General features: G+C 38.0%; 2 protein-coding genes across 2 annotated transcripts in view; both read right to left on the minus strand.

Annotated features, from left to right (window-relative positions):
* Positions 1-7,660: 7,660 nt before the first annotated feature.
* Positions 7,661-8,959, minus strand: LOC127156214 (beta-1,3-galactosyl-O-glycosyl-glycoprotein beta-1,6-N-acetylglucosaminyltransferase 3-like). Its single transcript, XM_051098956.1, has one exon. The coding sequence runs from the start codon at positions 8,957-8,959 to the stop codon at positions 7,661-7,663; it is 1,299 nt and encodes a 432-aa protein (XP_050954913.1).
* Positions 8,960-17,980: 9,021 nt separating this feature from the next.
* The window catches only part of LOC127156305 (proprotein convertase subtilisin/kexin type 5), a 28,622-nt gene continuing 19,447 nt past the window's right edge, over positions 17,981-27,155 (minus strand). Inside the window, exons 6-13 of the mRNA XM_051099066.1 lie at positions 26,805-26,999; positions 26,523-26,609; positions 26,172-26,367; positions 24,810-25,033; positions 24,353-24,595; positions 20,837-21,082; positions 20,408-20,607; positions 17,981-18,118 (exon numbers count right to left, since the gene is read on the minus strand). Of these exons, the coding sequence (XP_050955023.1) occupies positions 20,468-20,607; positions 20,837-21,082; positions 24,353-24,595; positions 24,810-25,033; positions 26,172-26,367; positions 26,523-26,609; positions 26,805-26,999 (1,331 nt within the window). The 3' untranslated portion in view covers positions 17,981-18,118; positions 20,408-20,467. The remainder of the gene's footprint in view (positions 18,119-20,407; positions 20,608-20,836; positions 21,083-24,352; positions 24,596-24,809; positions 25,034-26,171; positions 26,368-26,522; positions 26,610-26,804; positions 27,000-27,155) is intronic.

Consider the following 27,155-nt stretch of genomic DNA (forward strand, 5'->3'; position numbering starts at 1 on the left):
TTTTTTTAGAAAATGTGACACGAATTAACATTCAAAAGTTTGGGCTCAGTAACATTTATTGATTTGATTGATTGATTGATTGAAATAAATTAATCCGTTTGGTAACACAGTAAGGTTACATTTGTTAACTATATTTAACACATTAACTAACAATGGGCAATACATTGTTACAGTTTTTTATTAATATTTGTTAACATTAGTTAATGCTAATGCAACTGTTCATTGTTAGTTTGTTAGTTCAGGTCCATTAATTAACATTAATAGATACAACTTTTGAATGTTGGAATCAACATTAAGATTAAAACATGCTTTAAACGTTTTTTATTGTTGGTTTGTTTACTAATGAAGTTAACTAATGTTAACAAATGGAACCTTATTGTAATGTGCAAGCATGCATTACATTTATCAAAGTGACACTAAAATCATTTATAATGTAAAGATAAGGATTTCAGTTTCAAATAAATGCTGTTTCTTTGACTTTCTAATTGTCAGAAAATCATAAAAAAAAAATTTCCATTCAAAAAAAATAAATAAGCAGCACAACTGTCTCCAACATTAATGAGAATATATGTATGAGTATATATGTATGAATAAATATATAAAGAGTAAGATTTCTTGAGCCACAAATCAACATATTAGAATGATTTCTGAAGAATCATGTGACACTTAAAGGGTTCATTGGATGCAAAGTTCACTTTTTCATGTTGTTTGAACATTAATTTATGTTGGCAGTGTATGTACACATCTACCCTATAATGATTAAAATCCATGCAGTGTAAGAATAATATTCCCTTTTTCAAATCGAGCCGTTCTCAGATGCCTGTCGGTGTGCCGTCACACAGACAGAGTCCACTCCCACGATAGTTGACTGACATGAGCATCTTACCTCAGACCAGCTGTCACAGTCCAGTAACCGCCATTGTTTCGATGCCGGAGCAGGGATGTAAGTTAGACAAGAATATCTCAGATTGAGCGATTGAGGTGTTGTTTTGTTGGATGTAATAATGAACATAGTGGTCGTCATATCTGAGCCGCTGACGATGCAGTGGATTATGTTTGCTTGTGAAGGGAATGCGCCTCCCGATCTACATATATCCGTGTATGTTCACACGAATTATTTGTGATCCAGCTTCACTTACAGCAGAAGTGAGTATAAGTTCTCGGGATTGCGAGTCCATTCATAAAACCGGAATTTACTCTATAGCGCGGAATGCCACGGTATTCGTCGATTTTTGGATAAATAAATCAAACGTTGGTCTGTCACTTAATTCGGATTGCGATGTGCACTAGTCAATGTGAATACTGAAAGGCAAAGACGGTTTAAATATGAGTCCTGCATGTTCCGTTTGACTCTGTATGTATGAATGACAGAGACACGGTTTTGTGACGCTTGCTGTTTTTCGGTCTCTCCCAGACAGCAAAAATCATCAGGCCCAGAGTTTGGGCCAGAGTTTTGGGCCAGATCCATGCAACAGACTTGGGCCGGTGTCCTTTAGCACAACGGGCCGATAGTGGCATGGATCCGTTTTCCGCATCTGGACCAGAACCGGGCCAGATGCGAATTACTTTATGGTGATTTGGCCCAAATGTGGGCCAGATCTGATCCAGTACCAAGCCAGATCTGGGCCAGTACCAAGCCGGATCTGGGCCAATACCATGTCGGATCTGGTTGAGTACCATACCAGATCTGGGCCAGTAACATGCCGGATTTGGGACGGTACCATGTCAGATCTGGTTCAGTACCATGCCGGATCTGGGCCAGTAACATGCCAATTTGGGGGAGGTACCATGTCGGATCTGGTTCAGTACCATGCCGGATATGGGCCAGTAACATGCCGGATTTGGACCAGTACCATGCTGGATTTGAGCCAGCTCATTTTGTATATATAAATAGACCTACATACACACACACACACACACACACACACACACACACAAGTTGTATACACATCTAGAATTCAAATACAATTAGTTTATTTGTATAGTGCTTTTCAAAATACATGTTTCTCTGTTACAACTAAAAATATAATTGAAGATGACTGTATCAGAGTAATGTCCATATGCCATTGTATTTGTACAGTTTCTGGATAATACAAATCATATAAGTAGATAATTTAAGTAGACTGTATTTAAGCAGAAATTCCATTAAAGCAATGACTACAAGCGTCTTACATAATACATAATTAGCCACTTTTTTTGTATAGATGTATAGACATTTACTATACTGAACACTTTATTAAAACAATACACTACAAAAAATGATTTTCTTACTTAGTATTTCTGCGTTGTCTTCTAGTATATATCTACAAATTCTTGAATCAAGATGGATTTACTTTACAAGTAAAACAACTTAAGATATTGTGTTTTGTTTTCTAAAAAATGTTATCAAAATTTTGTTCGTTTTTTGCTTACAACAAGAAAAATATCTGCCAATGGGGCAAGAAAAATCATTTAGCCTTTGAATTAAGATTATTTTTCTTACCCCATTGGCAGATATTTTTACTTGTTTTACAAAATTAGATTTTTTATTTATTTATTTATTTTTTTTTTTTTAAAAACAAGACTTAATATCTTAAGTGATTTTACTTGTCAAGTAAATTCATCTTGATTCAAGAATGTTTAAATATTTATACTGGAAAACAAGACAAAATACTAAGAAAATAATTTTTTGCAGTGTATTCATATTAAAACAACTGACAAAAGACGTGCCACTGTCCATCTTTTCTTTCATTTTGATCATTTTTGCACAAAAAGCAAAATGAAAGTTTATTTAAAACATTACCCGAAGTAGTACATGTCTCTACTTCTAGTGCTTACTGTACTATTGTAATATGTAATATTCACTAAGCTTAAAACAGTGCTACACAATGGGAATGAGATGAATCTGAATAATTACCACAGGGAAATTTTACACCACAGGGAAGGTTCTTATACTGTAAATGTGTGTCACCATCATGTGCTTGAGTTGGTTCTAGTTGTAATAGTCTTGTGCAGTGTCGTTCTTGAGGTAAATGCGAGCCCAACGTCTGACTCCACAGCTTAAACACAGTTCCCTCCTTTTCGTTGTCTGTAAAAAAAGATTAAATGTGGAAAAAAAATGTTATTGCCATCTCACATAAAAGAAGTTTACATATAGTCCACAAGCGAAAATGACACTGTTCAAAAAAGTTTACATCCCCTTGATTCTTAATACTGTGTTGTTACCTGAATGATCCACAGCTGTGTTTGATTGTTGCCTGCTGTTCTTTGGAAAAATCCTTCAGGTCCCACAAATTCCTTGTTGTTTTTTTTTTTTTTTTTTTTTTTTAAAGCATTTTTGTGTATCTTAACCCTTTCCAACAATGACTGTATGATTTTGAGATCCCACTTTTCACCCTGAGGTCAACTGAGGGACTCATATGCAACAATTACAAAAGGTTCAAACACTCACTGATGCTCCAGAAGGAAACACGATGCATTAAAGGATTGCTCCACTTCCAGAATAAAAATTTCCTGATAATTTACTCACCCCCATGTCATCAAAGATATTCATATCTTTCTTTCTTCAGTCAAAAAGAAATTAAGTTTTTGAGGAAAATATTCCAGGAATTTTCTCCATATAGTGGACTTCAATGGGGATTCATGGATTGAAGGTTAAAAATGCAGTTTCAATGTGTACTCTATGCATACTCTGTGGTTCAAAACAGTTAGGGTCTCATTTTCTCCTCCAGCTTCAAAATCGTCCAACATCATTGTTTTACCTTTTTTTGTAAAGGGCGTTTGACCTTCTTTGCACGTTCACTTCGTAAACACTGGGTTGGTATTTCTGCAGCGATGTAGGATGATTTTGAAGTTTGAGGGGAAAATTAGATGAGAGTTTTTCGACATATCCCTAACTATATTGAACCGGAGTGTACAGTATAACATGCGTATAGCTAGACAAGACAACCATTTAAGTTTGTTTTTTTGTTGTTGTTTTTTTATAGAAATTAACCGATTGTTTCACTAGATAGTGAAAGAGCCCTTTGAAGCTGCACTGAAACTGCAATTTTAACCTTCAAACCGTTTATCCCCATTGAAATCTACTGTGTGGAGAAAAATCCTGGAATATTTTCTTCAAAAAACTTAATTTCTTTTCAACTGAAAAAAGAAAGCCATGAACACCTTGGATGAAATGGGGGTGAGTACATTATCAGGAAATTTTCATTCTGGAAGCCGAGTAATCCTTTAAGAGCCAGATTAATTAGTGCACATTATTTATTAGTGATTAATTAGTGAATAACTCAAACTCTGAATGCTGGAAAAAATAAAAAAAAAATAAAAAATTACAACAAAAATAGGGACTCGCCTTACTATTTGACAGCCTCGGCTACTGGGTGGAACCTGAAATTGAAACAGATTGTTATATAGTATTGCTACACAATTTCTCAATTCATTAACTAAATTAACATGGAACATATCATTAACAGAAATAAAAGCATCTTTTAGCAAAGATTTTATAAATAAAAAACCATACCAAATAATATAATGTAATACATATCTGCTTCCTCAGTGCCCTTCTCTGTTTTTATCATTCAGGATGCACCTGAAAGCATTCTGCCTGCTTATTCAAGGGAACTGGGCTGGTCAAAAGTTTGGACACATTACTATTTTTAATGTTTTTGAAATAAGTATTTTATGCTCTTCAAGCTAGCAAATTTGATCAAAAATAGAGAAAAAAAATGTAATATTGTGAAGTATTCAAATTTAAAATAATGTTTTTTTAATATACTTGCTTTGATCAATGCTAAATTGTCAGCATCATTACTCCAGTCTTCAGTGTCACGTGATCCTTCAGAAATCATTCTAATATGCTGGTTTGCTGTTCAAGATGCATTTTTGAATATTATCACTGTTAAATAACAGTTGTACTCCTAATATATGCAGGAACCATGATATACAACCATTCAAATGTTTGGTGTGTGTTATTTAATAGCAATTACTGTTTTTATTTAGCAATAGGCATTAAATTGATAAAAGTGAAAACATTTAAAATTTTGCAAAAAATTTCAAATAAAGCATGTTCTTTTAAACTTTCTATTCATCAAAGAATCCTAAAACAATGTTTCCAGTATATATCAGGCAGCAAAAACAGTTTTTTTTTTAAACCATTATTGATAACTGAGCACCAATAACAATCCAGCAGTAAATTAACATAATATAGTCATGTATATGCTATACATATCTATGGTTAGAATGATTTCAGAGGGATCATGTCTCACTGAAGACTGGAGTAATGATGCTAAATTTACAGGAATAAAATAAATTAATTTATGAATAGAACAGTTTGATCACACCGTGTGACTTACCTTGATGAAGTTTTTGGGGTACTCAAGGGAAAAAAAAAAAAAAAGAAATCGGCGCGCTCGTTTTCACGGATGCGGCCCGGATCCGCTCTGCCACTGTTGTTCCCGCCCACTGAAACCGGGCTCGGGATCAGTCCGTGTTACAGCACTGAAATGGATGTGACTGTTATGCGGATTTGCCGGTTTAAAAACGGATCCGGCACGGAGTCCACTGCTGTCTGCGTCTCACTATATGACGACATGAACACGTAAACTTAATCTTGCTGTGAGAGTCAAATTATGTGAATTTTACCGTTTCATTTCAAGTATACCCGGCTGCAGCCTGCAGAATGGCCCACAAATGCTTTCATTGGCTAATGGCATGTAAATACGAGCATAGTTGTCACCACATACATTTAACATGTAATAATACACACGCACACACACACACGTTTGTTTTTGTGAATTGTGGGGACTTTCCATAGACTTCTATAGATAGATTTTATACTGACTAAACGATATTGTCTATCCCCGAACCCAACCCTAACCCTAAACCTAACCCTCACAGAAAACATGTTTGCATCGTTACACTTTCAGATAAACATCATTTACTATTTTTAATAATTTTTTAACAATGTCAAAAATTTCAGGTTTTACTATCCTTGTGGGGACATTTGGTCCCCACTATGTAGCAAAAACAAGTACACACACACACACACACACACAAGGGCAGTCTTATTTTAACTACTTCACATCTCCTTATACAATCGCTCATTAGTGACATAATGAACGCAATGTTGTAATCAAACATTACAACTAATCAAATAAGACAAAACTCGTAGCTCAACTACTCACCAACGCAGCGACAAACGAGTGGAAATAAAATCCTGCTGAGGGCGTTGGCGTCATTAACCAATGATATCATTTGTGGGCGGGGCGACACTTGTAGCCCTGCCCCACATGCAGCTCCACCCCGTTCTGCAGGCTGCAGCCAGGACCTTCTCTTTCATTTGAGAAAACTACCTTCATATCATACTATATACAAACAGAAACTAAACAGCAAACCCGTCAAAATAAAAGTACAGTTTATCGTGTAACAGAAATATATAAGTCTTGTATTACTTGTGTACAGTAAAATGTAGGTCTTTATATATTCCTATTTCTGTCAAATTTAAAGAAACAATTAAATGATAAAAATAAATATTACTATAAGATTAACCACTTAATTGTAAAAAAAAATGCTACAATTATTATTATTAAAACTTTTTAAACTGAATATTGACACTTTTTTCGTCCATGTATTGATTTTAAAAGTAAACCCTGCTGGTTTGGCAAAAAAAAAAAAAAAAAAAAAAAAAAAAAAAAAAAATTAAAGGGTTTAATTTTCATTTGATTAAAAAAAAAGTTGAATGCCTTTATTTGATTATCAGAAACATTAAAACACACAAGAATTTCTGGGAAAAAAAGAAAAAGATTGTAGGGCCCTATTGTTTAAAATGTTGAAATTGAGAATTTGGGGATTTCTTTTTTCACTGAAATAAACGTTTTCGTTATTACAAAGCTGTAAACCTAGGAGAAACACTGGAAAGATTAAAAAAACAAAACAAACAAACAAACAAAAAACCCCTCAGAATCAGTATATCAAGGGATATATACAAGAATTTTCTAATCTTTCGGTAAATAAATGGAGAATAAATTAAATTTTCCCCATTGAAGAAAGAAAGGTTTGGAAGTCCGTTTCCATAGAATAATAAAAAAGCAAATGTGACTTTATCTCACAATTTTTCATTTTCTATGCAATTTCCAAAGATTTACATAAAAATACTTGACTGGAAACACAAGATGTGAATAATATTTCTAAAACGTAAATAAAATAAAATAATCTTGAATGTTTTTTTTGTTTTGTTTTGTTTTTGTGAGCACACTTTTAACCACACACACTGATAAACTGAAATTATATTATGTTTTTTTTATTTTTATAGATACATTGTGTATTTACATGAATGTTTTTTTTTTTTCATGTTAAGAGCACAATATCACACACTGATCATGCAAGTAGTTATTGGTTGATCATTATGCCTTAAATTTATATTCAACATAAATGTTTAGGAACTAGGAACCCTAACAAAGAGAGCTTCTCCGAAGTGTACAAAAAACAAATTACACATTTAATTTAAATTTTAAGAAATATTTAAGAGTTTTCACCATCCTATTAATATTATGACCATACTAGGATACATAAATGTTTATATTACACTTTCTATTACATTTACTGTACAGTCATATCCAAATCAAAATTCCTATAATATTTTAAAAAATATACACATACCTATTATTAGAACCTATTATTAAAAACATCATAAAACAATGTCCGATTTCTGAACTGTTAGTAATGATCGACCATAAATAGCTTTGTACCTTAAAAAGGCTTCCATGCATTTGATTGCTACATCGTCTACTTCTGGGTCAAACTTGTTTGCCAAAAGATGGTGTTGCTGCACGATCCATTTTAAGTCCCCAGCTCCATAGACACACACTGCCCGTCTGTGCGTCCCAGTGCATGGTGAGTAGGGAGCCCCATTCTTTAGATCTCCTTCATGGTCGCTCCACTTTACCAGCCGAGCAATTGCGTTCATGTCCGATTGCTCATATTTGATGTTTGGAGGATTGGATCCTGGTATTGAAGGCATCCGCTGTAATGTAGCCCACATGTGCTCATCTGGACTGTACGTGTCTTTCTCCCATTCCATGAAGTTTTGAATCTCTTTGCTTTTAAAGATGTGCTCCACAAACTCTCTTGAAACCACAAAGTAGGCATTTCCTGAGAACATGGGGGTCTTTATTGGTGGAGGTGACTTTTTGATGCCTGTCCAAGTCACAACGTCCGTAACATTGTAATGATACTGCCAACGCCAATTTTTGGCCGCTACGGTCTCAGACTCCAAACTGTTCTTTCCGTTCAGCCATTTTAGAGACTGGACCATTTCTGCATTGGTTTTAATTGGGAAATCAGTGCCACAGGTGTTAAGCAGATACTTCCACTGAACAGGTGTCTTGAGCAGATCCTTCATGCAGTTGATGTCCGCTTGAACCCGAGACCAGGAGGCATAGATCACACTCTCCAGTTTGCTGGCCACAAACACGTTGGTCAGGCAGGATGTGATGGCTCTTACTGCTTCTTTAAAGATCTCGGGAGACTTCTGGTCCACATGTACACAGTACACATTGTGAGGAGTGTAAATGGCTCTCAAGAGCCTTTCAAACATCTCGATCTTCTCATGGATCACCATGGAGTAAGCAATGGGAAAATCTTTCTCCTCTTTACTGAGAGAAACCATCAGAAATCCTCTGTCTTCGATGTAGGATGGACAATCCTTGGTTGCATTGAAATAGAATGACTCTGATAGCAGAGCTTTTCTTTTTTTAGACGCCAGGAGTTTCCTGAAAACATCCTTCTCCACTCCATCCATGTCTTCTTGGATAATAGCAGAACAAGCTTGTAGTTCTCCAACATCCTGCTTTAGTGAGTAATTCAAGACCAGCTCTTCCTTGTGAGGACAATTTGTCCTTCGTCTTGGATGATTCATCAGAAGGATGAACAAAGTTATGTTCACAGAAAGGATGGAAATTATTTGCAGAGTTCTGAGAAGTCTCATGTTAGTTCTTTAAGATTCTAACTTTCATGAAACTACTGCCAAGTGAAGAAACCTGTTCCAGTAAGGTAAGCCTCTCTCGTGGCAAGAGCAGAAAGGGAAGGGTTGACTTGCAAAAGTGGTTGATTGTTAATGCATAACCGCAATGTTGTATCACCTACCTGGAGGGTGCGATTAGCCAACATCACTATCAGTAGGTAATATCATTTAATTAAAATAAATAAAGTTTATTGGTACAACAAAACCGTTCTTAAAACATACATTTTCGATGGTCACTTTTAGGAAGTGTATTGGCTTGTCTTTCTGTTGTCTCATGGGTTTAATATTCAATAACTCAGTGGTTTTCAAACTAGTCCTAGGAGCACCCCTGCCCTGCACATTTTGCATGTCTCTCTCATCTAACACACCTGATTGAACTCATCAGCTCGTTAGTAGAAACTGCACAACATGAATTGAGTGTGTCTGATAAGGGAGACATACAAAATGTGCAGGGCAGGGGTGCTTCCAGGACCGGTTTGAAAACCGCTGCTTTAACTTAAATGGTTTTTAAAGCCTATTTACCCAGTTATTTTCCCACCAAGGACACAGTGAAGCAAGAACTTAAGAGCCTGTATTGAGCCCAAATAGTTTTCAATGATCTACACCCCTAATTTCAAACTTAAAACTAATAATGAATACTTTCGCAGGTTAAAAAGGAAGATCACAGTTCTCACAGAAATTCAGTTTTATTGAGCTATTAGGGATGAATGGATTGTGTTTGCTGCTGTAAAGTTTACAGTGTTAATGTTGTATGTACCAGATGTCAAGTAAAGATAAGTCACTCCAGAAGTGACACGGAAGCACAGAGGACCGTCACTTCTTGCGCAAATTTCACAACATATTTGCATCATATTTTCATCACAATGTGCTGAAGTGTACATCAAGAAAACACTTGTAATACTTGGCAGGAAGCTTAAGAAGACTGATTTATCAACTGGGTCATATGGAGATCCCATACATTTTGGAATCACAGTGATCGTTTTATTTATTTTAATTTTGTTTATCTTTTTTTATAATAGCATGTGCGTAAATAAATGATTATAGAATTTTGGGTGGAGTATTCCTAAAAGACAGGTGTTAAACGTAAGCTGTGTCCACACTTATCCCTTATGTATTGCACTAATTTTATTTGTCAGATATTTAATGGTGTCTTAAAGCTCATTGTATGTTATCTTATATGTTGTTTTTAAGTGCACTTTATAAAATAAAACTTAATTTACGTAAGCAAATTTTATTTGATGAAGACAAAGGTTGGAGACAAAGACAAAATGTATTTCTGTGGATTAACTTGCACAGATTAATTATTCACCACAACACTAGTAATGTGTGCTGACAAGTGAATATTGTTTACAGACAGCATTACCACTGTCACTCATTAGCAATGTTTAACTTAATTTTTTTGTATGTACAAAAGTTAATGTTTTTTCTTTTCTTTTCTTTTCGGAAATATCAATTGACATATCACCATTATTGTGATCAGTGTTCCATTTAGTTAGCCAATTGATCCTTAACTTTTTTAAAAAATAGTTCTTCTTTAGCTCTTGTAACTGTATAGAAAACATGTTTGCTGTGGCAAAGGAAGCCAGGATCTCATCAATATATTTATATTTTGCAAAATGAAACCTGTGATACAAAGTGAGATTCAAAGTAACCATATTCTGAAAGCTGCTTAAACCACAGTAAGACTATTGATGATTCAAATTCAAAATAAATTTTTAGATACATGATAGTACTGTGTTGCCTGTAAGTACAATTATATATTTTGAATCTGTTTTTTTTTTTGACTAGTCAAAACTTCTTAATTAAATCTTCTTAATTTAAAGATATCTGCCATTTATTTATGGATATGTCAATCTCATTTCTATCTGGGAAAAAAATTTAATAAATATGTGGAATTAACATTGTTACTAGTAAAAATTATTAGTGGGCAATTATCTTAAAGCTATAGTTCACCCAAAGCTGAAAGCTGGTTGGTGGACCAGCAACTGTTTGGTTCCCCACATTCTTCAAAATATATATTTTTTTTCATACCCTAACTGTCTTGAGCTAGAATACACAGAGTTCAGGGAGAGCAAGACAAGACAAGCGTTTGAGATTAAAAAGTATTTAAATTGTTGGCGGAAATAGCCTCGTGGTCAACGCGCCGACATATAGCACCATTGCGCTGTGGGTGTCCCGAGTTTGAATCCTGGCTCGTGGACCTTTCCCGATCCCACCCCCTTCTCTCTCTCCCACTTTGCTTCCTGTCTTACCTACACTGTCCTATCTAAATAAAGGCATAAAAACACCAAAAATAAATCTGAAAAAAAAAGAGTATTTAAATTGTATTTTTTTAATGAAAATAACTGATTGTTTTGCTAGATAAGACCCTTCTTCCTCGGCTGGGATAGTTTACAACAGCATTTGAGATCGTTTGAAGCCGCATTTAAACTGCATTTTGGAAGTTCAAACTTAGGGCATCATATCAGTCCATTATATGGAGAAAAACCCAGAAATGTTTTCCTATTTTTACTGCAACACACAAAATAAAATACTGATACGATGCACTTAAACCAAATGTCGTATCATTGATTTTCTAAACGCCCCCCAGATATCGAGTGAAATTCACACTGAGAAACTCATTCAATGGCTGTGGCGTCATGACAAGAGTCTGCATGTTTACATCCTGCCAGGATGGCATCTAACGGTTCTTGTCTCTGCCGTTTATAGGCTCTTTCAGTAGCTGTGGTTTACTAAAAGCCTCAAAGGCATCAGGGCTAAAGTGGAGAGAAAGACAGATCTTTAGGAAGTTTTATTCGTCCATAGGCATCTTCCTATTCTTTTCTCCTCATCTTATTGCTAGAAAAGCATTAAAGACTTACATTGCTTCTTTTGTTGGCCTTCAACTGAAAATTACAACCAAAAGCTGCACAATGTGGCATCATATCAGTATTTCACCAGTAGCACCAGTAGCTCACAGAGTGAAACCAGTTTACGTTATCAAAATAATAGCACCCCCCCATAGTCCAAAATATGTATACAACAATGGGGATTTTTTTAAATAACGTTAATCTTTTATGGGTTTTCTAATACGTTTCAAACATTGATCTAGAACTTTTGTTAAACATAAAGACAGAATTGGGACATTTTTATGACTGCGTCTTGAAGACTTACTGATCAGCAAAACAGTTAATAACGAGACAAAAAAGGGCTTTTCTGAAATTGATTGAATATTCTTTATTAAGAAAATATGAATAAACTATCTGTCACCTTTTAATCACCCCCCCAAAAAATGTTTGGTACCACTTTATAGTAACTGTCATTAATAACATTAACAAACATTACATTACATTATAGAAAGAGTTATATTACAATAACATAACAGTAATCTACATAGACACTGGCAGCAATATTCTGAAACATACACAAAATATACGAATAAGTGTATCAAGACAGCACATATGCTAGCATGTATCGATTTATCGTTAATCTTTACCATCTTCCAATCCAGTGAGTTGTGACCACGGAAGTGTGCGTATAAAAAATTAGTAGAATTTGACACATTAGTGACCATATTTTAGGCTCTGCTGAGGTGTGTGTTCTCATTAGCATCCTCATCATCCTGCTCCTCCTCCTCCTCTGTGTCTGGCTCATGGATGAAGCCATAGCGTCGATACACAGATCCATCTCGACTGGTGTAGACCACATCCACCTCATCTCCGCTGTCCTCTGGTTCTGGCACTCCGTGTGGCATGGGCCGGGGACTGGGCTGTTCTCTAGCCACCCCACTTAGTCGTTCGTAGCTCCGTCTCCAGCATAACCTTTTTTTGGCCCTCGCCTGTACCAGAGCAAACACAACTAGTGCTAGCACTACTGCTAGCAACAGAGCGGCAGGTAAAGCTGCAGATGCATGCTGTACCGCTTTGGACCGCAGAATAACATCATCATGATTTATACTTGGTACAGGAGCCTCAAGACACAGTGCTGTGAAAAGACAAAAACACACACACAAAATGACATTAAATAGACTGTTTCACTGTAAAACCCTATGAAGTTCATAGTTAGGTGAGTTAAGTTTCAGCAAATTTAGATTTTTGGGTGAACTATTCCTTTAAAAATATGTATAATTGAATGCCTCCCTATGTAAATTACGACAGTGTTTTATTGCCACATTAAAAAATAAAAACAAACTACGATTACAAGATTAAGGTCATAATATTTCGAGAATAAAGAATAAACAATAAAGTCGAAATATTACGAGAACAAGTCAAAATATTTTGAGAATAAAGTTGAAATTATGAGAATAATGTCGAAATGTTTCAAGAATAAAGTCGAGTTGCCCCCCTAGATGGTTAGCCATCCCCGTTGTCAGCCACACTCCAATTGGAGCGGTTAGCTATGCCCAGGCCCGGTTGTACGGAAATACTAGGCGGTGCTAAATACCTTCAAATGAAAGCAAAAGCCAATGAATACCGGGTAAACTATGCAATATGGTTTTGCAGCGTTGAGCAGTGTAGCCAATCATAGACATATCTGCTGATTTCTTGAACGCAATGGCCAATCAAAAACACAGAATTCACAGAATTCACTCACCTCTGAAAGCACCGGATTGTTGTTTTTTTTCAAGTGCAGTTTTGCACGCTATCTCATGACTAACTAAGCGCAAACGTGATGTAAATAAGAGATTCATTGTGTAGTTTAGAGAGCTTTATTGATTATAACAGAACTTTGTGGGATCACGAAGAACTGAGATGAGTGACACTTTTAAGTGATAATAAAGGGAAGGGAGCACTTGCTAGGCTAGAATCCATTCAGAATTTGTATGAAACGTTCGTTTTACGCGGTACAGTGTTTCAGGATGAGATCTGCATATTTATGCTGGATTCGTTCTCGAAATAGCAGTGACTGACACAGTGAAAACCAAAGCAATGGACGGGACAAAAATATATGTGAGAGCATCCTCAGTGATTTAATTCTGGAACCGACCCTTGTCAAACTACCACAGACAGAATAGTCCCACAACTGACCGTTAATTTTTTCCTCACGTGTTTCACCTTTAGTATCAACGAATCAAAACGGATAAATTTGTGACACAGGAAAAAGAAACGGAAATTTCACATTTCTTGTTAAAAATGAAAGGCCGTCAATCCAGCAGCAAGAGTCAAAAGCTCGTCCACAGTTTAGTAAACGTTGGCAACCTCTTTATATTATTCTTTAACTTAAAGCCCCCCCGACTTAAGAGTCAAATGTCGCCCATGGTTATGAGAATATTGTCGAAATGTTTTCGAGAATAAAGTCGAAATGCTTTGAGAATAAAGTCGAAATGTTTCGACAATAAAGTCAAAATGTTTCGAGAATAAAGTCGAAATGTTTCAAGAATAAAGTCGAAATGTTTCGAGAATAAAGTCGAAATATTGCAAGAATTAAGTTGTAATGTTATGGAGAATAAAGTTGAAATGTTTTGAGAATAAAGTCAAAATGTTTCAAGAATAAAGTCAAAATGTTATGAGAATAAAGTCGAAATGTTTTGAGAATAAGTCGAAAATTACGAGAATAAAGTCAAAATTATGAGAATTAAGTTGACGTTTCGAGAATAAAGTCGAAATGTTTCGAGAATTAAGTTGACATGTTTCGAGAATAAAGTCTAAATGTTTTGAGAATAAAGTCAAAATATTGCGAAAAATAAAGTCTGAATATTTCGAGAACAAAGTCGAAATGTTTTGAGAATAAAGTCAAAATGTTGCAAGAATAAAGTCTAAATGTTATGAGAATAATGTTGAAATGGTATGAGAATAATGTCGAAATGTTTCGAGAATAAAGTAGAAATGTTTCAAGAATAAAGTTGAAATACCACTTTAACGTGGTGTGGGAGACATGAAGCAGGTGGATCCAAATGCAAAGCTTTATTGGCGTTAGACAAAGACATGGTCAAAAACAGGCAGGGTCAGACATCGGCAAACAGGTATATGAGGAGCAAGACACAAGAGTAGTTTGTGGAGCAGGCAAGGGTCGATGAATGGCAAACATAATCCAGGGGGCTAGGCTAAAGGGGTATTCTGTTAAAACAGGCTAGAGTTCCAAAGGGAAGGCAGCGAAACAGACAAAACGAGATTATCAAGGCGAGAATTCAAAACTCAGAGAACTAGACTAGAACACAGGTAACTATGGCAAGGCTTTGTACGTATGTAAATACAACACAATGCAATACTCGGCAAATGGCAAGGGGAAGTCCAAGGCTTATATACAGTGTCTGATTGGATGCATGTGATCAGCACAATGGAAGATGGGGAACGTAGTCGGGGGTGTGGTGCAACAGTTTGTGTAATGTCGAAATGTTTCAAGAATAAAGTATTTAAATCGTAGAAATTAAAGTTATAATATTGCGCATGCAAATGGCCCGGATTGGGAGCACAGGGAGAAGGCCGCCAGAATTTATCTGAATACTGTTGCATTCAAGCTGCCGCATAATCTTTCTGAGATGAGGAAGAGTCCATTTTAAGGACTTAATATCAAGAATATGATATTTATTAACAAACTGAACAGGAACAACTTTTTATCTTAACATCAGCTCACTCACCTAATCGACATTCCTTTGGGGGGCGCCGTAGCTCTTTTATTTAACCATTTTTAATATACTACAAATATAGCCTATGGGGGATTATTAGCAGAAATCATACCATGTGTCATACTCGCGGGGACAGTATGCTTGGAAATAAGATTTCATGTCTTCGATTGCATTTGTTATTTGTAGTGTGCCAGCTCCCCAATAGCAGTGAGCTTTGTGCTTTTGGTACTTTTAATATAAATCAGTTTTATAGCGAAATACAAACAATGTGTCTTACAATGTGTTTTTCAAGCTCTTTAAAGTGGCGTGACAGGTCACTGTATTCATGTGAACCAATTCATTAAATTATACTGTGTTCTTTGTGAAAATTCCACCACCCACTCCGCAAAAAAAATCTGTGGCATCCAACCTTTCATTCCTCACATGTATTTAATTAAAAACGACAATAAAACGTCCTAAAGGCTGAAGTGGGCTCCAACTCATTTACATAAGTTATATTGTTGTATTTTCTGAGGTAGCTATATAACGTTAAGTGACTATTCACAAGCTGTTTTATTCACGGTATAATACGGTTAATGATTGGACATAATATTTAACGTCTTCCATTCATTATTTGCAGCGCGCCAGTAATCGCAATAATTGTGTGCTTTGTTGCTTTTAATGTAACACAGCTCAGCTTTCAAATTCTGTCAATTTGATCATGAAATATAAATTGTAAATGTGTTTTTCCTCTTTATTTCAAGTTTATAGCAAGATAAAAATAAAAAGAACATCAGAAGGCATAAAAAAAAGCAGTACAGCCTAATTTGATTAAACTAACGTCTGATTATTGTAATCGGAAAGATGTTCGATTCGCATGCCGCTTAAACTGAGGCCAATACAGCGATCTGTCACGCCACATTAAAGAGCGTGAAAAACACATTATTGTAATAGACATATTGTTTGTAGTTCACTATAAAACTGACAGAATTTGAAAGCTGAGACTTTGGAATATCTCCCGGTGCTTCTATCCTAAGATAGAATATACTTGCAAAATATTATAAATTTAATCTCGTAACTGCTACGAATTAATTCTCATAATTTTGACTTTATTCTCAAAATATTTTGAGTTTATTTTTGAAACATTTCGACTTTATTCTCGAAACATTTTGACTTTATTCTCGTAATATTTTGACTTTATTCGAATAATTTCGACTTTATTCTCGAAATATTATGACTTTAATCTTGTAATCTTAGATTTTTTTATATTTTAACGTGGCACTAAAACGCTGTCATAGTAAATAACCCATTTAATGGCTTAAAGTAAAAACCCGAGCAATACCTGAGCCTGAATCACAAAGACAACACTTCCCGTTTATCTCCCCAGACTGGCAGCAGGGCAAGCATTGACTGTCAGGGGCATGTAGGGCGAAACCTGGGTGGCAGGTGAGACAGCTCTGGGGTCCAGCACCGGAACAATGTTTACAGGACTCATCACAGGGTTCACAAACTCCCTAATGCATTGAAAAAGACACATGATGTGAAATTTTGTTGGTTATGTCTTGTGGCATTTGGATGAAAGTATTAAAAATGGTACTAGTTTTAATCTTTTGACAAAAATAGCAATAACTGATCAGGTGCTACAATAAATAGCCTTCCTGTCATCAGCACTTACATCCTGTGAGTAATATCGGCTCTCTTCACAGCGAGGGTAACACACCCCATCCTGCAGGATGCTGCCCCAGTCACACGTCACACAGCCCTGAGGAGTGTTATCTGCAAACAACACAGAAAAGTATTCACAAAAAGTATTCACGTAGCTTCATAAAATTAAGGTTGAACCACTTATGTCACATGGATTATTTTAAACATTTCCTTACTATCTTTTTTGGCCTTGAATGTGGTAGTTGTGTTGCTGTCTATGCAGGTCAGAAAGCTCTCGGATTTCATCAAAATACCTTAATCTGTGTTCCGAAGATGAATGAATGTCTTACAGGTTTGGAACGACATGAGGGTGAGTAAAGATTGATCTTTCTGAACCCAGAATATTCTTTTTTGATTGAAAAGTAATTAACACTAGGGGCTAACTACTAGATTTCAAATCTTGTTCTTCCAGGAATCCTGTGTCAACTTCCTTAAAGATTTACTGTATTATATACCTCCTTTATACCCTCTTGGTAGCTAAGTCAACAGATTTTATATCATAGCAAAAGTACAATGTATTTTAACACAATTAAATGTTATACTGCCCAATCAGCATAGATCTGACCAGATCCATCTGTTCGCAATAACATTTCGTAATCAAACAAAGAAGGCCATATAATGATATGAAGGAAGATGTGTTACTATTGCAGAAGCTCGTAAAATGTGAAAACAAAGATATAACAGAAGCACCTGTGCAGGATTTACAGCTCGTGTGGCACTGTCTGCAACTGTGCCCACTTTCATAAAAGCGCTGGGGACACTGATCCACACACTGCCTGGTGCCCTGGAGGTCCAGCTGAGGAGGTGTGCACACCCTGCAGGCGTCTGGCCCTGGGCCCGAGCACTGCTCACAGGAACGGTCACACTTCTCGCAGCGCTCCCCTGTGCTGTAGTACCTAAGCAAGGCACACCAAGTGAAAGAAATGCATGTCTTCTTATTATAGAGACAGTGAAGAGAAGAGAGGAAATAATTAAACCCTGAATTCCCCATTTGGTTACCACAGCTCAACATATCTGTAGCCATGCTAGGGCACAGCTCTGATAATGTGCACACAAATCCTTTTGTTATCGGTCCTAATTTGAGGTCAACTAACTTTGCTTTCAAGCCTCACATTTAGATTTTATCAGTTCTTGCTTTCCATGGGAATCAAATCCATGACCTTGGCATCACTAATACTCTGCTGTTTGAGCTACAGGAAAGCCCTGTCCTTTATTATCACCAAGACATTTTCAGCATTTCCTTTAAATCCTAAAAGTTCTGAGGTGAAGCCACCATGGATCAGAATTGGTGGTCCAGCACATTCCATAGATGTGTGGCGAACGTCGGTTCTGGAGAGCAGAGTTTTGCTTCAACCCCAATCAAACACACCTGAAGCTTATCAAGGTCTGAATGGTTACTAGGCCCTCTCCCAAATGGAACATTTCATGTGCACTTGCGGTCTTACGGACTTACAATGGCCGCCGTGTGCACATGTCCATTAAGTCCAAGAGACCAGAGGGTGTCCCAATTCTCATTTTAGTGTTCAGAAGGGTGCTCGTGAGCGCCCCCCTTTGCGGCCGTTATGTGCCCTCGACACGCACTTCTGCCGAGCCCGCACTGGTGCGAGCTTAGAACAGACTTCTACATGACAGTCAAAGCGGCATTACGTCAGGAAAGTGGGGATTCAGAGGAAGACCGCAAGGGTTTAGGATGCCATTTGGGACAAGGCTTGGGAAGCTACAGGCAAGTTTTTATTAGGGCTGGAGCTGAACTCTGCAGGGCTGTGGCTCTTCAGGACCGGAGTTCAGCACCCTTGCCATAGATGCTCAATCAGATTAAGATCTGGGAAATTTGGAGGCCAGGGCACCACCCTGAACATCTTCGCCATGATCCTCAATCCTATGATTCTATGCAGTTTGGCAGGGCACAACAGCTTTCTTAAAGAGGCCATTGTAAACACAGAATATCATTTCCATAAAAGGATGTATAATGGTTAGGTATGTGTCATGTCAAACTTAAGTCCACATTCAATGGCCAAACCCAATGTTTCCCAGCAGAACATTGTAAAAAGCATCACACTCCCTCCACCAGCTGTTGTCATTAGTTCCTCAAATAAACAGCACACACATATACAGCTGTCCACTTGATATACATGAAAATGGGATCACTGGATCAGATGACCTTCTTCCTTACCTCCAAGGCGCAGTTCTGATTCCCATTGTAGGTGCTTTCAACTGGGGTAAGAGTCATCATAGATATTGTGAAGCTATATTGCCCCATTTGCAGCAAGGTGCAAAGTACTTGTTGTTGCAACAGATTCCTCCCATAACCATGATAACATTTTTCTGAGATCTTCTGTTGGTTCAGACCAGACGAGAAAGCTTTGGTTGCCTGAAGGCACTATTGCCGGATTGGGGTTTGTCACACTTTGGACCACTGTTGGAAGGTTCTATGCCTGCTGACTGGAAGCATCCCACAGTCCTTACCGTTTCATATCCCTATTAAAAAAAAAACCAGCATATGCTGGTTAGGTAGGTTTTGATGCTGGGATGCTGGTTTTATCTGGTCCTTAGCTGGTTTATGCTGGTCCTTTGATGGCTCTTTGCTGGTCCTTAGCTGGCTTAAGTTGGTCCTGGACCAGCACATGACCAGCTAAGGACCAGCAAAGGACCCGCATAAACCAGTATCCCAGCATCAAAACCTACCTAACCAGCATATGTTGGGCTGGCCAGGGCTGGCCATAACAATTTGACTTTTTTAAAATGAATGCTTTTCTTGCACAAGTTTTACTTACATTGTCACGTTAAAAAGGTTACGCGTGACAGAAGTACCAAACCGGTGTTTACAAAGTGAATGTGCAAAGAAAGCCAAAGTTGGAGGAGATAATGAGATGGAGTTTTTTGCCCTACCCTACCTATCTGAATCGGAGTACACAGATGACGAACCTACCATGCGTGACCTTTCCAACGTGATTACATAATGCGTGCAGTCGTAGACATGCCTCATAGAGCTAGCGCAAGTGGAGCTTTTGTGGTTAAAAACTATGTAAATTTGTATTTAAAAAAAGAAAAGAAAAAATTCTGGAATGTTTGCCTCAAAAACCCTCATTTCTTTTCGACTGAAGAAAGAAAGACATGAACATCTTGGATGACATGGATGGAGGATTGATGAAATTTGTGTGTTCGTGTAGATAAGAAGATCTTACCCTGTGGGACAGTGGCTAACGCAGAGATGAGAGAGCAGGTGAAGGTAGCCTGAAGAACAGTTAAGACAGTCTCTGGGAGACGCCCCCGGTACAGGTGGCACACACATGATCACAGGGCATACAAAAACCCAGCTCTACCCCGTCAGCCTCTTCATGGGCACTGTAAGTTCCCACAGGACATTTACTCATGCACGAACCATCTGGAACACAAACCAGTTCCCATTAAACCAGTTACTTGTACAACAAAAGACCATGTTTTCTCTTTCTGTTATACTTTAGATCCAAAAGGGGGATTAAAAGCCAAACCATGAATGATGAACACTTTAAATCAATATTAATAACTACAAACATCACAATCAATGTCATTATTTTCTAAACAACAGAAGTATACAAAAGAAATGCAATGATGTCAGTTTAGGTTATTCGTACTGTGGAGGTAGTTGGGCAGAGTGCAGGTCTGGCAGTCAGAGGGTCCCGGCCCTTCACAGGACTGGCAGAGTCGATGACATGCCTGGCAAGTGAACTGGTTGTTTTGGAGGAACGTTTTAGGTGGGCAGTCCGAATCCCCGGTAACCCCACACATCATGGTGTTGGGATCCAGAACCAGACCTTTTTCACACTGCAGACACTGGGTGGGCTCTGGACCCTCACAGCGTGCACAGGTCTGGTGACATTCTATGGACACAGCACAGCACATGCACTTAATACACACACACTAGAAAATTTCATACTCATTCACTGTCTTTTTGTCATGGTTCAGATTGCCCCCTCTAGTGGTTACTAAAGATTTGCTAGCTCGAGTATACACCTCTGAATTGAGAGATGCTTGTGCAAAGTGTGCATAATTAGAAAAACTGAGGTATACAAATACTATTCTGATTACAAAATTTACATACCACACACTATGCGCATACCCTGGATTATGCTTAAAACTGACGCATACTTATTCCTTAAAGGCACAGTATGTAAGATTTTTGCAGACGTGTGACAAGTGTAAGTGGGTCAATCAGAAAGTGACTGAGGCACAAGAAGCTGCAAATCGAAGCAATACAAGTAGGATATATTGGATTGTTCGAAGCTTACTAGCTCCCCATCTGGAAGCAGCGTACCAATCAAAGATCGGGACGGCAGGGCCCTTTCTACTCTACAAGAACATGAGCTCTGATGCGTTGAATACTTCAAGGAAGTCCTAAACCAGCCAGCGCCAACCACTGTATTCAATCCGAGCCTCCTAAACCCTATACCCAATCTGCCAGTGAACCTAAACACGATCACAACAGTAGAAACAAAAAATGCGATCATTTTGCAGGCATTTAAGAATGGCAAGGCTGCAGGCCTGGACAAGATCCTGCCTGAACTACTTAAATCTACTGACCAGTACCTTGTTGATGCCCTGACGGATTTGTTCAATGCTTGCAGGGCAACCTCAATAATCCCTGAGGAATGAAATCGAGGTAAGATCATCACGCTCCCGAAAAAAAGGTGATTTCTCCAAGTGCGATAACTGGTGGTGTATTACCCTTTTCTCAATACTTGTAAAGGTATTTTATATTGTTTTTCTAAACTGCCTCTGACAAGCTGTTGATGCTTGCCTTAGAGATCAACAAGTGGGCTTCCAAAGGGGCAGATCCTGCATTGCATTACACAAATTTTTGTTCTGCGACAAGTGATTGAACAATCGCTGGAAAACCAACAACAGATCTCACTGAAATTTATCGACTTTGTCAAGGCCTTTGATTCAGTCCACCGAGAAACGCTAAGGAAGATAGCCCAGGCTTACAGAATTCCATGTCAATTTGTAGACATCTTTTGAAACCTTTATCAAGACTCTTGATGCTGTGTACAGATGGAAGAAGGAATAACTGATTTCTTCATGACTGAAACTGCTGTACGACAAGGGTGTGTGCTGTCACTGATGTTATTCCTCCTTGTTATCGACTCCAACGACTGCTTACATGTCGACATACCTTGGGCAGTTGGTAATCTCTTTCTTGCCGATCTCTTGTCAACGATATTGTCATTCTCAGCCCAACTCAAACAGCCCTGCAAGACCTTACTATGGCCCTAGAAAATCAAGCAGCCAATGCTGGACTCCGAATTGATGGACAGAAGACCAAAGTCATTCGCATCAGTTATGTAAACTTACATAGTACTTACATAGTACATGTAAACTGTTGATTACAATCAACAGGAAAAAAGTGGAGGAAGTTGCAGACTTCACATCTTGGCAGTGTCATTTCCTCAAATGGACATGCAGAACAAACATCTGCCGTGTTACAGTGACTTCGTCCAACTGGGAGCTCGCCTTCCCTCACTCTGCAGACTGAACTACAACTCCTGGCTACGATTGTTGTGCCAACAGCAACCTACGTGTACGAGACCTGGATGATGGCTAAAACTATTGCTCGAAAGTTGGACGTTTACCACCTCCATTGTTTGCGACGCATCATTAAGATCATTTACTGGGACCATGTCACAAACATGGAAGTATGCCATCATGCCTACACACAGCCCCTCTCCGTGACAGTTACCGAACACTGTTTCGCCAGGCACATCTTACATCTCCTGACCATCGGGATATTCAAGATGACAATATCCTTGCAGTCTGCACAAGACAAATGAATGCCCAAATATCACCTGGCAAAGAACTTTTATGGAAGATCTGCGAGCAGTCGACATTCCATGGCACAAGGCTGAAGTCACAACCGCAGATCGAAGCCGATGGAGAACGCTTTTCACCCAATGTGCCAAACAACGCCGGTGGAATTAAGGTTAAGGTAAGATTTTTGCATTAAAACATCCAAAAACCACTATAACCACTATTGTTCTGTTGTATACTTACATTATGCCAGATGTTTCCAACTATTTGTAAATCCAGAGAAATTTACAATTTTAACCAAGGACACAATCCGTGTCTTTGCATTGACTGTCAGTGGTGTCATTTAACCGTGTTATCCTCTGTTACCACTTTTACTGCCATAGAAACCTTGGCAACACAGGACAAATGTGGAAGTAATAGCTGTAGTGCCTAGCAACTCACTTGCTGTTATTTTTTTTATAGAATGACTAAGCCAAATCTTGTTTGCAAATGGTTCTGTTGGCAAAGACAACTCCCATAAACGCAAATGTCAGCACCTGATTGATTTCCATCGGCAGTGGAGGTTAAGACGACAACTCCCATCTTTCCGGGCGCCTGCTCAGTGTAAACATGCTACACCACTGCTGTTTCTTTGAATATGCACCCTCTAGTGGTGAAAATTACATACTGCGCCTTGTATCTTAATGTCCCCACATAAGTGGTCATTAAGGCAGTTGTCTGTTGTTGTTGTGTTGCCATCTTATTTTATTTATTTTTTTTTTTATTGTGAAACAACAGGCCAAGCCAGTATATCCACCTTGTGGACAAACTATTTTTAGTGCAAAAAAAATGCAAGGTGTATGTTTTAGTTGAGTGCACAGTGGGTGTTTTTAACCTTGTAGGATATGTACCACCCTATGTTTATCTACCATTTTGCCTTTACTGGTGTTCTGGAATTTTTACTGCCACCTATCTATTTTGTTTTTAGTTGTTTTTGCTTGAACTCAGACTCGCCAAATCTGTCATAACCATAACCACAGAGGAAATGTATCAGTCACCTGATTAACTGGGAGACTAGTCAAATTGTCCCCTTCTAGTGGTTATTAAGGATCTGCTCGAGTATACACTAAACACAATATATTTTAACCAAGGACAAGGCAAACACAACTCCCATAAACATAAACATAAACGTCTGATTGATTTCCACTGGCAGTGAAGGTGAAGATGACTCTCATCCGCTGTTGTTGCTTTGAATATGCGCCATCTAGTGGCGAAAATGGCATACTGTGACTTTATGGTTGAACATTTGCTAACCAGGATTATACTGCCTTTGTGTGTAAGTGGTGTAACTACAGCTAATACTTCACCCTGGCATTCCTTGTCAGAGGTCTGATAATAAGTGCCCGCTGGACACTCTTCCAAGCACGTGCCCTCGTAGAGTTTTGGGTTGAGGGCAGAGCAGGTCTCGCAATCATCAGACAGAGGACCAGAGCAGGTGGCACAGGTAGAATGGCAGTTCACACAGATCCCCTTATCCAAGTCTTCAAAATAACCCTTCGGACAGACAGCCTTGCATGCGCCGTTTAAGAGCAAATAGAGAAAACTGCACCCTGAAATTAAATAATTACAGTACACAAGGTTAGATAACGCTAAAGTTAAATTTCCACTGAGCAATTCAAGAGCCATCCAAATGTGTTCTAAGTGATCCGTACACTTGCACATTAGTAGACAGTACATAAGATAATATAACAAGGAAGACAAATTCAAATTTTTAGTGTTTACTTAACTGCCTGGTAAAGGAGCTCAGCAGTATTTGTTACTTACTTGTACAGGTGGAAAAATCTGTACACACGTCACAATGAGAAGCACAGCGTCTGCATGTGCCGTCTTCTGCCACGTAGCTCATAGGCCCACAGTTTTGCCTGCACTGGCCGTTGGCCAGATGAAGCCCATCTCGACACGAAAGGCACTGTGTGCTTGTGCCGTCACAGGTCAAACAGAGTTCGTCGCAGGGTTCGCATGTCCCCAGCTCGGTTTCAAAATAACCTCTGCAAGAAACCCAAGAGATACAACTTTGCTTCCCTCTTGCATTCATTAACATATTCTTATGACTGCCATAAATAAAAACAACTGACAAAATAATTTGGCTTTCAGTTCCCATATATTATAGTATAGATATACAGTGCCTTGCAAAAGCATATAATTTTTTCACATTTTTTTTATGTTGCTGCTTTGTTAAACTACTTTAAATTACTTTTTTCCCCACATCATTCTACACTCCATATATCATAATGACAAAGCAAAAAGAGAATTATGACAACTTCATAAATTTAATAAAATTAAAACTGAAATAAGTACATTGCATAAGTATTCATACCAATACTTAGCTGAAGCACTTTTACAGCCTCAAGACTTTTAGGTTATGATCCGACAAGCTTTGCGCATTTGGCAATTCAATTCAAACATGATACTTGGAATCGGGTTCATCAGACCAGAGAATCTTCTTTCTCACAGTCTGAGGTCCCTTTAGGTGCTTTTTTGCAAATTCCAAGTGTGTTTTCATGTGTCTTCACTGAGAAGAGGATTGAGTCTTGCCACACTCCCATAATGGCAGGTAATGGAGGCTGTATGGTTCTGTGAACCTACAATGTAGAATAATTTTTTTTAATCTCTTCCTTAGATGTGTGGTTTGATGCAATTCTGTTTCCGAGCTCCACAGGCAGTTTTTTTTTTACCTCAAGGCTTGGTTTTTGCTCTGATATGCATTTTCACCTGTTAGACCTTTTATTAAGATGTGTGTGCCTTTCCAAATCAAACTCATTCAATTGAATTTGCCACAGGTTAACTTAACTCGAAGTGTAGTAACACCTACAAGCATTATAAATGCTCCTGAGCTAAATTTCAAGTGTCCCAGATGAATACTTATGCAATGGAATCATTTAAGTTTTTTTATTTTTAATAAATGTGCAAAGATGTTAAAAACCTGTTTTTTGCTTTGCCATTATGGTGTATGAAGTGAAGACTGATGTGAAAAAAAAGTAATTTAATGCAGTTTCATATAAGGCAGCAACGTAAAAAAAACTGAAAGAGTATGAATACTTTCGCAAAGCACTGTATTATAAATGTCCAAATATTTTTGGCTCCCCTGTAGAGCATATTTCAGAAGCTACAACCATATCGACTCACTCTGGACACTCTGACCAGCAGCTGCCCTGGAACAGATAGAGCTGGTAAGTGTCCGTCTTACAGCTCACACACTCGTCTCTGCTCTCACAGGCGTCGCAGTTAGCAGAACACCTCTCACACAGCAGACTGGAGCTGTTCCCATAGAAACCCAGAGGACAGTGATCTACACACACAGCCTCCTGCTCCAACATGTATCCTGTGGAGAAAGCAAACAAACGTGCAAAGAACCTATTAAGTAGATAAATATCTTACTTAAATATCTACAAGTTCTTTCAGAGCAGGAACTCATTAAAAGGGAAGTTTGATCTGATTATCAGGTGGGAGGGAAAGAAAAGCTAACCTATACGTTACCGGTAGCACATGTGATGCAATTCTGAGCCTTTGGACCGTAGCATGTCAGGCAGGAGCTATCGCAGTAACGGCAAGTGCGACTTTCCCCTAAAAAAAAAAAAAAGAAAGGTATGACTATAGCTAAACTGTTAGCTTTAAGTGTTTTACTACTAGATTTCCAGCAGAGGACAGTAGTACATCAACTATAACAAACTGAAATCTGACAAAACAACAGGTTTGCAACAGAGGGTGGATTTATCCTTTTTATTATCCTTTTGTTAAATTACAGGAGTTCTTTCTCACCATCAACATATTGGCCTTCCAGGCAGCTGATCACCGGGCACTTCCCATAAACTGGGCGGCTCCAGCCACTGCATCGGTCACAGTCTCTCACTCCAGGGCCGTGGCAGGTCAGACAGGAGCTGTGACAAGGCTGACAGCGCCACCCTCTGGAGTCTTTAAACGTGTCTGCTGGGCACTCCTTCACACAGGTGCCATCTTTTTCATGCAAAAATAATAGTTTGTTCTGTTAGTTTTAGTTTAATTAGTATTGTGATTTTCTTAAATAATGGTGAGCATATGAGACTTCTTTCAAAAACATTCAAAAATCTTCCCAACCCCAAACTTTTCAACAGTAGCGGTTCACGGGTGATA

This window comes from Labeo rohita, chromosome 25, assembly GCF_022985175.1.
Source record: "Labeo rohita strain BAU-BD-2019 chromosome 25, IGBB_LRoh.1.0, whole genome shotgun sequence".
Taxonomy (NCBI): domain Eukaryota; kingdom Metazoa; phylum Chordata; class Actinopteri; order Cypriniformes; family Cyprinidae; genus Labeo; species Labeo rohita.

Coding starts and splice junctions, on each gene's coding strand:
- LOC127156214 (XM_051098956.1), bottom strand. CDS start 8,959: ATGAGACTTCTCAGAACTCTGCAAATAATTTCCATCCTTTCTGTGAAC.